The 12,479-nt window shown below is 42.3% G+C and overlaps 1 protein-coding gene across 8 annotated transcripts in view; it reads left to right on the plus strand.

The window, feature by feature from the left end:
- The window catches only part of ppp3cb (protein phosphatase 3, catalytic subunit, beta isozyme), a 35,102-nt gene extending 24,738 nt beyond the window's left edge, over positions 1-10,364 (plus strand). For all 8 annotated transcript variants that reach the window (XM_042419658.1, XM_042419659.1, XM_042419660.1 and 5 more), the window contains 9 exons: positions 452-591; positions 1,912-1,989; positions 3,437-3,531; positions 3,949-4,074; positions 4,978-5,055; positions 5,197-5,281; positions 5,520-5,617; positions 6,632-6,679; positions 9,709-10,364. In XM_042419658.1, the coding sequence (XP_042275592.1) occupies positions 452-591; positions 1,912-1,989; positions 3,437-3,531; positions 3,949-4,074; positions 4,978-5,055; positions 5,197-5,281; positions 5,520-5,617; positions 6,632-6,679; positions 9,709-9,887 (927 nt within the window). In that variant the 3' untranslated portion in view covers positions 9,888-10,364. The remainder of the gene's footprint in view (positions 1-451; positions 592-1,911; positions 1,990-3,436; positions 3,532-3,948; positions 4,075-4,977; positions 5,056-5,196; positions 5,282-5,519; positions 5,618-6,631; positions 6,680-9,708) is intronic.
- Positions 10,365-12,479: the final 2,115 nt, after the last annotated feature.

Here is a 12,479-nt window from a genome sequence, read left to right on the forward strand (position 1 = left end):
CCAACTCACACGCTGTATGTATAGAGTTCACAGTAATACAGGATACAAAGGCACACACATGAACACACAGACATGAGAACACACACTTCCTCATCTAATGGCAGTGTTTCCATGGTGAATCTGCTGGTGTGACATCTTCTCCCTCCTATGTGGTTAGGGTTGCCATGGAGATGCTCTGACAGTATGTTTGTGTGTGTGTGTGTGTGTGTGTGTGTGTGTGTGTGTGTGTGTGTGTGTGTGTGTGTGTGTGTGTGTGTGTGTGTGTGTGTGTTTACACTATGTGTTTGCTTTTCTTTCTCCTCTGATACTATAGGTACTGGTGCATTTGTGTGTGTGGTTTACATCACTTTTTTAAAATGTTGTGTTTCTTTGTGTCTATTTCTGTGTGTGATGGAGCATTTGTGTTTATATTTTTGTGTATTTCTGTGTGTGTGTGTGTTGTATGTCCTAGTTGGACCGGTTCAAGGAGCCCCCAGCGTTTGGGCCCATGTGCGACCTGTTGTGGGCAGACCCCCTGGAAGACTTTGGCAACGAGAAGACCCAGGAGTACTTTGGCCATAACACAGTCAGAGGCTGCTCCTATTTCTACAGGTACAGGGCCGCACAGTCTGTGACAGAATTACTCCTCACATTGTCCACGTTGACACCAACATAAAGAAATATTGCATAAGAGTCCTGACAGTTTATTTTGGACTTCAGTGTGAGTGAATATAGTCTGGTAGCCTTGACGCAATAGATCCCTGTGCTGATGAAGCTCAGAGATATGAACTAACCTGATATCCAAGCAAGCCAGAGTGAATGCAATATTCTGGTATAAAAATACACATTGGGAGCAATATTTTTTAAATTAACAGCTGACAGATGCAGCCACACATAAGACTGACCCTCGCATGTGTTCCTGTGTGCCTTGTGTTAGGCTTATTCGATATGTTTGAATGATCTCGGCGCCTTGTGATCGCCTGCCAGCAGCGAGATGTGACTTTCATCTACAAATCATAAATCTAATAAGTTTAAGGTGGACTTCAGGCTATTGGTTTGGGATGCTGGTGATGAGAAGAGAGAGAGAGATGTCTCCTGTATGGCTACACCACATCCAAGATCCAATAACAGTCACTGGGATTTGTGCAAGAGACTGAAAATCTTGGCCAGTTTACACACACACATACACACACACACACACACATTGAGTATAAGAGCAAACACATAACCACAGCACATTCACAAACAGATACACACAGTTAGGTTTCAGCATGAAATGATATCCCACAATCCCCAGGGAGACTGCACGGTTCTGTTGCTATGACGACTGGCTACTCCTGCCAGATATGGAGTGATATTAAGATACAGTGAGAGAAAGAAGGAGAGCAACATAGGAGGAGGGTGGCTGTGGTGATAGTGGTGGTGGTGGTGGGGATGGAAGATGAAAGATAGAAATAAAAAAATAAAAATGGAGGAATGTAAAGACAGGAGCGGAAGCTGAAAGACAGACGGGGCGTCGGAGCGTTCGTACTCTACATTTGTAGAAGTCGGTGTTGTGACATGTTGTCTGTGGTCGAACACAGTGATTTTCCTTGTTGAGCAGACACAGCATCAATCGACCAACCAGAGTACACTCGGCCCCCACAGCACTGAGGCAGCCTTAAACCCTGCTCAGGTCTGCCTGAGCTCACTGATGCCCCCTGCTGGTCTCAGTCAGACATGACATGAGAAAACAAGAGGCCTACTCATCTCCCACTAGCAGACTCTAAATACTTCCATCTGTTTTGTGGTGTACTTGCTTTAATAACATGACATGTTTGTTATGCGAAGCGGTTTTTACTGGATCTTTTGGATATTTTTTTTCCCATTGTCCCAGTTCAGATGCGTTTACTTGTTGTTACTCCTTCTCTCTTTCTGTCTCTTTGCTCCCAGTTACCCAGCAGTGTGTGAGTTTTTACAGACCAACAACCTGCTGTCAATCATCAGAGCGCATGAAGCACAGGATGCTGGGTAAGCTTTACTGACTGACTGGCATGCCTCAGTCCTTCTTTCAGCATTTAATTTAATGGTTTACTGTTCCTTGACATTTCATGTGCCGCGCTGTTATTATTCTTTTGTCAGGGAATTGGCACATTATTCCTTCTGTTACCCTAATATCATTATTATTAGCATTGTAGTTAGCATAGTTAGAGTTTGTTATCAAAGACTGTCTGACTGAGGAGCACCAACAGCAGTAACAGTAACTAACTCATCTCTTGAAAACAGTGCAGTAAGATGGAAGGTTATAATAAAATAGTGGCTTTTCTGACCCACAAATCCATTCCTGGCATCTGTTATCTGTGAAAATCCTCTAAATATAATGCAGCATTTCAGGCAGTGCTGCTCTGGTTTGTGCTGTTTGTGAACCCATTAGCAACATTTTGTCTGTCATGCAGCTGGGCAGTTTGGGTAACGGTCCATGAATCTTGTCCTGGTCTAAAGAAGTTATATTTTAGTAGGTTCTGCCTTTGTACCTGTGAGTAGAAGTTATTCTATAGATGATGTTTAAAATGGTTTTTACACTTTTATACATTAGGATAATCAAGCAAAGTGACTTCCTACAATAAAATAATTTTAAGTTGATTATAAAGTTCAGTTACTCTTTATATTAGTCTTTGCCTGTTTGAAAACGTAACCATCTAAGAGACTGTAGTGTGGACTGTGTGTAGCAGGCAGCCAATCAGGAGCCTGTTTGATACCGAGTCATTGGTTAACCTTGATCCGATTGGCTCATGGTCAGACACAGTGTACGGTGGTCAGCTATGGACAAAGTTTTCAAACAGGCAAAGACTAAAATAAAGAGTATGTGCTGATGATGAATTACTTATTGATTACGTATTAGCATGTGTTTATGCCACACAGGGAAAAGCTGCACTGAACACTGACAATAATACTGCAATACAAGACAAAATGAAAATCACTGTAATAAGAAAACAGCCAACACATTCTGCTAGACACCTGGATTATCTTTTAATAATAAATAAACTAGAGTCTTAATTAGCAATCCTCTAGGGACCCTGCTAGAACAGGCTGCTTTTGTGCTTTGTTTGTGGGCACTAATGAATTGTGTGTGCTTGCTTGTATGCATTTGCATACCTGATCTCAGCTCTTTGTGTACATAAAACAAACTGCACCCACACTTGTTTTTACTATGACTAGGTCTCTAGATCTGGGCCTTAAAAACAAAATGTTATGAAGTTTCAGCGTCCTGCTCAATGGTACTTTTACCTTACCTTGATCTCCCCTGCCGTGCCAAGGATTCTGTTCCCCCTATATGTTTTTAAACGTGTGGCTGTCTCGCCTTCAGCCAGTTCCTCTCTGATTTAAAGACTTCTGAAGCAAATCCTCAGTTTTCATCCACATTGTGGTGTTTTGTTTGAGTCGCTGTAACGTAGACGGCTTCTCTCTCTTTCCTCAGGTACCGTATGTACAGGAAGAGTCAGACTACAGGTTTCCCCTCCCTCATCACCATCTTCTCTGCTCCAAACTACCTGGATGTCTACAATAACAAAGGTCTGACACACATGCACACACACTGGCATAGATCATTTATACACACATAGTGAAGCATGAGCACTCCTGTGCAATTATTGTAGACTGAACAGTATGATATTCCTCATGCAAGACTGAACGTTACATAACATGTGAAACAGCTGATGATGAACTTGTTATATATTAATAACTACACACTGAATGTAGGTAGTAGATATTTTCAAACCAAATAATGTTCTTCTCAGTATGACCCCAATAAATTAACTTATTTTGCAGATTTGTTTTACAAAATGTAATCATGTACCATATTGGGAATACTGTCTGACAAAAGTCATATCAGCTGACACAATAAAACACCAACTAACTGAATACTAATTAAAAGACTAATGTACGTGTGTGTGTGTGTGTGTGTGTGTGTGTGTGTGTGTGTGTGTCCAGCGGCGGTGCTGAAATATGAGAACAACGTGATGAACATCCGTCAGTTTAACTGTTCTCCTCATCCCTACTGGCTGCCCAACTTCATGGACGTCTTCACCTGGTCGCTGCCTTTCGTGGGAGAAAAAGGTATCTCACACACACACACACACACACACACACACACACACTCACATATCCTTCTTCTTGGAGTCTCACACATACGATACTATTATAGAGTTTTTGGAGAATCCTCTCCTAGACTTGAGCTGAAATGCTGGTTTATTACAGGTCAGTTTAAATGATTTAATCGCTGAATCTAAATCTGAGCTGTTTGGGGTTTGTTGGCTTTCAGGCTTGAACTCGGACGGATCACCAGGTTTTAAAGGGCCTCAAGAAGGATAAATCCTGCTTTTGGGGCTGACATGATTTTGTGCAACATGCTTGATTTAAACTGACTCTGGTCAGACTTGTGTAGCCTGAAGCAGTAAAGGCAAAAAACTATAAACTTCACTCTTGATAAGCTGCTTTACAGTTTCATTTGGAGGCATAAATCTCACATAAAGCACTATAAAATAGCAGCTTTCCTGGCTCAGTTCACTCTTGTGCAATAAATTGAAACAATGAAGTCTGACGCAAAAATATAAGTCATCTTTGTAATATCACTCTAAGTTATATTTGTGATACATTTGTATGAACTGTAGCTTCTGGATCATCTATGAACATAAAACAGAAGAAGTATTGTGCAGTGAACTTTTCTGATAAAGGTGCAAATGGTTTTTGTTAGATTGAAGTTGATAGCGTGTGATCCTTCTACTCTGTCTTCATCCTGTCATGTACCTTGAACACCTTTAGATCCCTTTCATACACTTAATATTGCTCTGATATCACTTTTGAAAACGCATTGTCTGAATACAGCTATTATATCAGCTTAAAAAAAGTGGACAACCCTTACTTACAGGATTAGAGACTGGTGGGTAGCCGGAGCTTAGTCGGATTTGTCCTTCGCTACGTCCCTGGTTAAGTACGGTTGTGTCTCTATTTGCCCTGCAGTGACTGAAATGCTGGTCAATGTCCTGAGTATCTGCTCCGACGACGAACTCATGAACGACGGCGAGGAGATCTTCGATGGTAAGGAACACTAAACGCTGACATTAAAGCGGTGTGATTCAACCCCACGCAAGTGTGAATAAATAAATAACTGAAATATATTCAGGAATTTTACGATGATACTACAAGAAATCGCATCGTTTGTACTTGACTCTCTCACAGCCAGCGCAGCAGCAGCCAGGAAAGAGGTGATCAAGAACAAAATCCGAGCCATTGGGAAGATGGCCAAAATGTTCTCGGTTCTACGGTGGGTCGAGTTCTGATTATTCTACAGACGTTCATCATCAGTCACCAGATTGTTGCTTTCTTTAACTCACATTCTGAGTCGAGTGTTTTAACCAGCAAGGGTGTTTTTGTGAGTTTGCAGGTGCACAGTGTGGGGAAGTGTGTAATTCTCTGTAATTCTCTATTTATCACCTGCTTTCTCTTTCTATCCACACACACACCTGTCACAAACACGTATACTGTGTCTGTCCGTCTCTCAGGGAGGAGAGTGAGAACGTGTTGACCCTGAAGGGACTGACCCCTACAGGCATGCTGCCAAGCGGAGTGCTGTCTGGGGGCAAACAGACCCTGCAGAGCGGTGAGTGTTTTACTCACCCACACACAAACACACTCTCAAACTTAACCCTGAACACACAAACACATAGAAAAACACCCACAAGTACACGCAGACCACCCTCAGGTTCCTTCCTGCCTTCTTTCCTCTTCTCCTCTTCAACTGCTGTTTATCTCCTCTCATCCCTTCTGCCTAACTCACTCTCTCCACCTCACCTCACCGGCGCTGAGGATACTAACAGCCTGCTGGTTGTGTGTCTGTGTATGAGTATGTGTGAGAGAGAGAAAGACAGAAAGAGACAGAAAGTAAGGAGTAGCAGCATAAAGAGATAGACACCTCCAGACAGACTGCAACAGAGAAGGACAGCCACAGAGTGTGTGTGTGTGTGTGAGAGAGTGAGAGGGAGAGAGAGAGCTAACACCAGCTACTGCTAACACCAGGTGCCCTCTAACCTGCGATGGCCTCAGTGCTGCTCTGAGGGCTTCACATGAATTAAGCCTGAAACATGCTTTTGAGTTTACAAATCTGGAGGTGTCTTGTGTAGCCCTTCGTATCGGTGTTTTGCAGTAGAAGACGTGTTGCATTTACCAAACCAGAACGTGTAGAGTAGGTCTTACAACGATCTGAAGAGAGGTCACCTCACTGCAAGCTGCACATCGATCTGCTACAATTTCCATCTGCGTGATTTTGTGATTAGATTCGACTTGCTGGTTGTTGGACTTGATAACCTTTTCCTCTCAACCAACCAGTATTTTTTAAATACCTACATATAAGTGCAACACATAACTGAGATTTTGATGACTGTGTGTACATCAACTCCTCGACAAGCCTCCGCGAGCAATGGTTACCCATAATCCCCATCTTTGCGTTCTTAACCAAAGACACATATCTGCACAGAAGCATGTTTCAGCCTTCACTCCTTTCTTCTTCTCCTCTTTCTTTCTTTGTACTTCATCTCCTCTCTCGGACTCTGTCATCTCCTCTCTCTTCCTGTCCTCCTCTCTTTCTCTTCTTCTTTTATGTTTGACCATCCTTCAGCTACCATTGAGGCCATAGAAGCCATCGAGACAGTTAAGGATGCTGAAGGTAAAACCCCCACTCATTTCACTGTGCGTGTGCGTGTGTGTGTGTGTGTGTGTGTAGCATGGCTGCGCTCTCAGCCACCCATGCTCATAAGGTCATAGATTTTTTTTTACCCACGATGCACTGAGCTCTTCTAACCGCATCAGTGCTCACCACAAAGCCTAAAACCGCTGCACGCTGAAGCCGCCACATTAAAACACACTCACATGCAAACATAGACACACTCTTCTCTTTCCTTTTCTTGGGAAACAGGAAACACAACTACACCCTCTCTCCCAACACATACACACAAACATTTATTTACATCTTATTCAGATGTAACACACACTGCACATCACACACTGTGTTTTCACACACACACACACACACAAGAAGAGCGGGGCTGTAGGTGGGAGTGGGTGTTGTGAAGGGGGACGGGGGCACTCGGGCCTCGTATCGTCTGCAGTGTGTTAGTCTTTCTTTTTATATTCTGTAGGTGCTGTAGTTCTGTAGAAGATGAACATGCAATCAATCTGTTTCTCTACAAGCGACGGCAGAACAGCAGAAATATATATTTGTATTCATTTTACAAACCAATCCCCAAAAACTTTGTGTTCGGTAGAATATTCTAAACTCAAGATCTCGCTTTTCACTGACCTTTTGATCATATCCCATGGTCTTCGCCCACAAATGGTCACATGACCAAAGCACAGAGCTTCAGTCACATGATAACAGGTTATGCGATCTAGGTCTCTTTGTACTGTACTTGGTCATGTGACGACAGCTGAGTAAGTTCCATTTGCTGGAGAAGACAGTAGGATGTGGTTGAAGTCTGTGGAAAGCTAAGTAAGTTAACCTTGAGTGTAAAATATTTCACCACAGATATGGTTTCTCATGGTTAAGAACTTCAGTGTAAGGAAAAAGAAGATCAATTTGGCATGTGTGCACATTTCATGTACATTTCATGGAAAGAGGTTTCAGCCGCCCAAAAAAATTTAAACTGAATGGCTGAAAGAAGCCGGGACGGGTCTGCCAGGTTCTTGCTGTGCTTCTGAACAGATTGTGCTCATGGTATTTGTGTTTAGTATACTGTATTTTGTGCAGGCTTATAGATTACGCCACGCTTTACTTAACTGTAGTCTTCTGTGTATTATTGTCTATAGCTTACCTGAACTAGAGTCCATAATTTGTTTAAGCAAATAAATTATGGACATCTCTCGTGTGTTTTTTTTCTGTTATGTAATTTGACTTGTTAGCTGGGTGTAAGCTGTGTAACACAGTGGCATATTGTACTTGTGAGTAGCTGCATGCATGCAAAGGTAACGTGACAGTAGCCGTTGTTCAAAAGTGGCGCTGATCTGTCCAGACAGACCTCCTGAACAGCACAGGAGCATCTGTTGACACAGAGAGTGCAATTCAGCTGATCTCACAACTTCAAGTTGTGGGATTCGTGTTTGTTTTAGTGAAATTAGTTTTGATAACAAACACCATCAGATGTGATGGCTCTAATTGTCCCCTGACACATGACACAGAAATTCATTACTCCACTTCAGTAAACCTGGGAAACTCAAAAAAGACAGATTTAAAAAAAAAAAAGAAAGAATGGTCAAAGTTGAAGCAGTAGAAGACGAGACATCATGATTTTTGTTTCCTAGTTTGGAGTTTTAGTTTCAGGCTCCAAAAATGCTGGATTTCCTATAATGTAACCACGTAACATCTTTTTTGTTTTTGCTTTCTGTTAAATGGAATAGTTGTACATTTTGTATGTTGTTTATTTAATCCAAACAGAAGCAGAGAAGTAAAAATAACTTGTTGTTTTTATGGGGGAGAGATGTGTGCTGGAACTATTTCTTGGCAAAGACCAGTGACTTCTTTAAGTCTTTTTGTTGTTTTGTTATCATGAAGTTGCCAGCAGAGAGAAAAGGTCACTGCGCCGGGCCAAGAAGTAGTTCCAGCACACAACTCCCTTTAAAACAACAAACTGTCTGTATACAACATTTAAAGTTTTTAGGACAGCGCCAGGTTAACTTCTCATATAACTCTCGCCAAGAAAGAGAATAAGAGTTTTACCGAAAATGTCAAACTTCCTTTATAAATTTGAATTCTCCAAGCCCAAGCCGAGGTAACCCTGATGACATCATCCCCATGACTAGTACTGAGCTGCATGTGTAAAATCAATGGAGCGCCCCTTTAAGAAAGAACTTTGTGTGCAACGGCACATTATTTAATTGAACACACTGAGAAAGAGGAATAGTTGCAAATCTGTGTCAAGTTCATTATCTCAAAAAAACTGACAAATTTGATCAAATGTAGCCAAACCTATAATGTGAACAAATTAGTCATGAACTTCAAAAATTGGCAAGCTCAGACAAAAGGAGAGCCTGACACCTTTCCTTTGAATATTTGTTCATAGACGACTTCAGTTTAGGATTAAGTGGTAACTCTTTAAACAGTTGGCTTCCTGTCAAAAAACTCATCACGCATTCAAAACACATTTTAATGACTTATGAACGACCGCTTCTGTGCAGCTGTGCTTTGTTCCATAGCAGGTGTCTACTGATCTAGGATCAATGGCCAGGTCGCACTGACTGTTACGTTCACTGTGAGCCAGAGGTCGAGCTAATCCTAGCTCAGCGTTCAGACAACAGATGAACACTGGCTGATGTGTGTGGATATTGGTTTAAGAACCCTGTTGATGTGAATATATGACAGAACCTTGTTTATCCAAACCCAAAGCTAAAGGGAGCAAAATCCGGATCAAAATTATTACAATGTCCTTACCGGTGCGCTCAAATGAAAGTATTAAAAGGTGAAATACAGTTCAAGACACACACTGAATGCTTTGTAAAAGTGTGCTCTATCTCATTTCATAAATGAATAAAATGTGGTTTGGAATTTCAATCCATTTCAGTGCTCTGAATATTTCCTTCAAGCCTCCAGGGATTTGGATACACAAGATTCTACTAAATGTCTTGTTAAATATTAACTCTGCGTGCACGTATGTATGTTTGTGTGTCTTGCGTGTGTGGGTGCGTGGCCGCTTGTCTCCGCAGCCATCCGAGGCTTCTCCCCGCAGCATCGGATCAGCAGCTTCGAGGAGGCCAAAGGTCTGGACCGGATCAACGAGAGGATGCCACCGCGGCGCGACGCCGTCAACAGCGTGGGCCTGTCGATGGGCCGCATGAACATGGGAGAGCCCAATGGGACCGACAGCAACAGCAATATACAGTGATGGACATCCGCTCCCACATGCCCAGACACATACCTGCAGTTACAACACTGATATGGTACCATATTTATAGATACCTGTACATAGGCATATATACACAAGAAAAACGCATCTCACACACACACACAAAGTATTTCATACATTAAATAGGCTTCACACACAGGCAATCACACAAACACACACACACAAACACACACACAGACATGATTATCTACCCTCTTCCCGTTGCCCTCAGCTGTATGTAAAGGCATGAGCATACCCGGACTTTTCCACCAAAAGGCTGAGTCTCTTCACTGAACCGATCAACCCTATTTAGAGAACTACAACTCCCATGTACCTGCACAACAACAGGAAAGAAACTACAAAAATCATGCCCCATGCAAAACAGGAGGAGCCGCTGTTCACCGTGTATGTTGGGGATCACCAGTGGGTTGACAGTGTCAGCATGATGTGGCCGTGTCGGTGGAATGTGTTGTGTCGGGCAGGGCGGGCAGGGTCAAGTGTTTGCACAGGGTGGGGGTTGTGGGGGGGGGGGGGGGGGGGGGGGTGCATTAAAGATATGTATGCTTCTTTTTCCTGTTTGCATCCAAAAACAGGAAGTGGAACCAAACTTTGCGATAGATTGATTTTATAGGGTTGTGGATATGCCTGCCTGCGTGCGTGCACATGCTTCAACATGTAAATGTCCGTGCGGTTATATTTGAAAAATGTGTTTTCGTTTGCAAACGTGTGCAGATCTCAGCCGATTGGCCGGGCAACAGCGAGAGAAATTTTTGATGTGCGGGGTGGTGCGGTTGGCTTATCTGTCGCCGCGAGATGTGTGGAGATAATCTCAGCTGCAGTCTAATCTGAGCCCTCGCTCTCCATTTACTCTCGGGAGGAGATTCCCAGTTGCTTTTGTAGCACTACACTGCACCCACCCTCCACTTGAAGTCGAGTGGAAGCCCCCCCCCTCCCTCATCCCCTCTGGTCCAAGGCCGGTTAGCTCTCGGGAAAGGCTTGAAACTGAGCCCCGGGTCAGATTGCAAGCAAGTGTTTCTCCCTACCTGTCGTGTGTAAATAGGATACATAGAGAGGTTTTATTGCACATCTGATGCATATGGTCACATGGATTGCAAGATGCAGTATAGCGGAAGTAGGATGCTTTATATATGTGAGGGAACCAGGGGGGAGTTGAAATGTGAAGTCATACTCTATTCATTCTCTTTCTACATCCTCTCTTTCTTCCCGCGTTGCTGTCTGCTGCCAAACAGCAGTGATGGCCGGGAATCTCCGGCCTAAAAAGCAGGAAATGATATTTTACAGAGGAAACAGACTCTTCTGGTGAAGACAACAAGAAGAAGTCAGAAGAAAAAGGTCTTTGTAAAGCATTTATATTAACGCATCAGTGCATGCAGAGTTAAGTTCTTTGATAATAATGTGAAGATTATATTTGTGCTCTGTGTTTCACTATGGTAGGAAATTCTTTTCTTCTTGTTTTGCTGGCTAATATAAATGAACTGAGGAATAATGAATAATTTATTTTGTACATAATGTTAATTTTATTTATTTTTTTGTATTCATTTTGTGTTATATTTTGTTGATTTTTTTCATGTTTTTTCTTCTTTCTTTTTTTTTCACGACCTGTGTTTCCGGTTTTTCTTTCGACGCTGTACAGAATGACAGTACGCTTCTATTCAAAGTGTCGAGTCCACGTTCTCTCCTCTCTTCTTTGTCAATGTACAGGAGTTGTTTTTAATGATAAATATGAATAACGATAAACAAATATTAAACTAGCATTGATGAATGACCATACTATATACAGAGGCACAGGCATTCAGGCAGCCAAAAGCATGATTGCATGGTTACAATTTGCGCTGTTCAAAGCAAAAAGCAGCAAGACACATTTTAACAGAAGAGCCGGTGTGTTGCCGTCACAATTTAAAGGAAAAAAAAGTGTACTCTCTGATCATAATTCTTGATGATTCCTCTTGTTATTTGATATTTATGATTCTATGATTATTATGATTCTATTTATTATGGACATTATTCTTAATATTTAAGCTCTCTCTCTCTGCTGGTTGCTCTTCATGTTGCGTTGCTCCTTGGTTGATCTTGTTGTGCTTCTTTGGGAGAGGTGAACCCCCCTGGGAGACCCTGTGCCATAGAAATTGTGCCACGGTTCTTTCTTTCTCTCTCTCTCTCTCTCTCTCTCTCTCTCTCTCTCTCTCTCTCTCTCTCTTTCTGTTTTGACTCCCCAGTCACTAACACTGTAAGCATGCCCCATGGGACGATCCACTTTTTTACTCTTGAATAAAATATGCATGAACCTTTGGTATGGATACTGAGCCTTTATTTCCTTACCAATGAGCATGGACACACACACACACACACACACAGATAAACCACAAGAACCCCCATGATGATACCGAGGAAGGCTTCATCAAAGCCAGACGTACTGACTCGACCTGTTATACAATTGCAAAATCACAGAGGAACATGATTACACAGCAGCATGCCTGGGTGTTGCAGAGCTGAGCCTCGTCATGTTGAAACAACAGTTCTGTGGAAAATAAAACTGTAGTACAATTCTGCCTCAATAGCTTTATTATTTGT

The sequence above is a fragment of the Thunnus maccoyii genome, chromosome 8 (assembly GCF_910596095.1).
Source record: "Thunnus maccoyii chromosome 8, fThuMac1.1, whole genome shotgun sequence".
Taxonomy (NCBI): Eukaryota; Metazoa; Chordata; class Actinopteri; order Scombriformes; family Scombridae; genus Thunnus; species Thunnus maccoyii.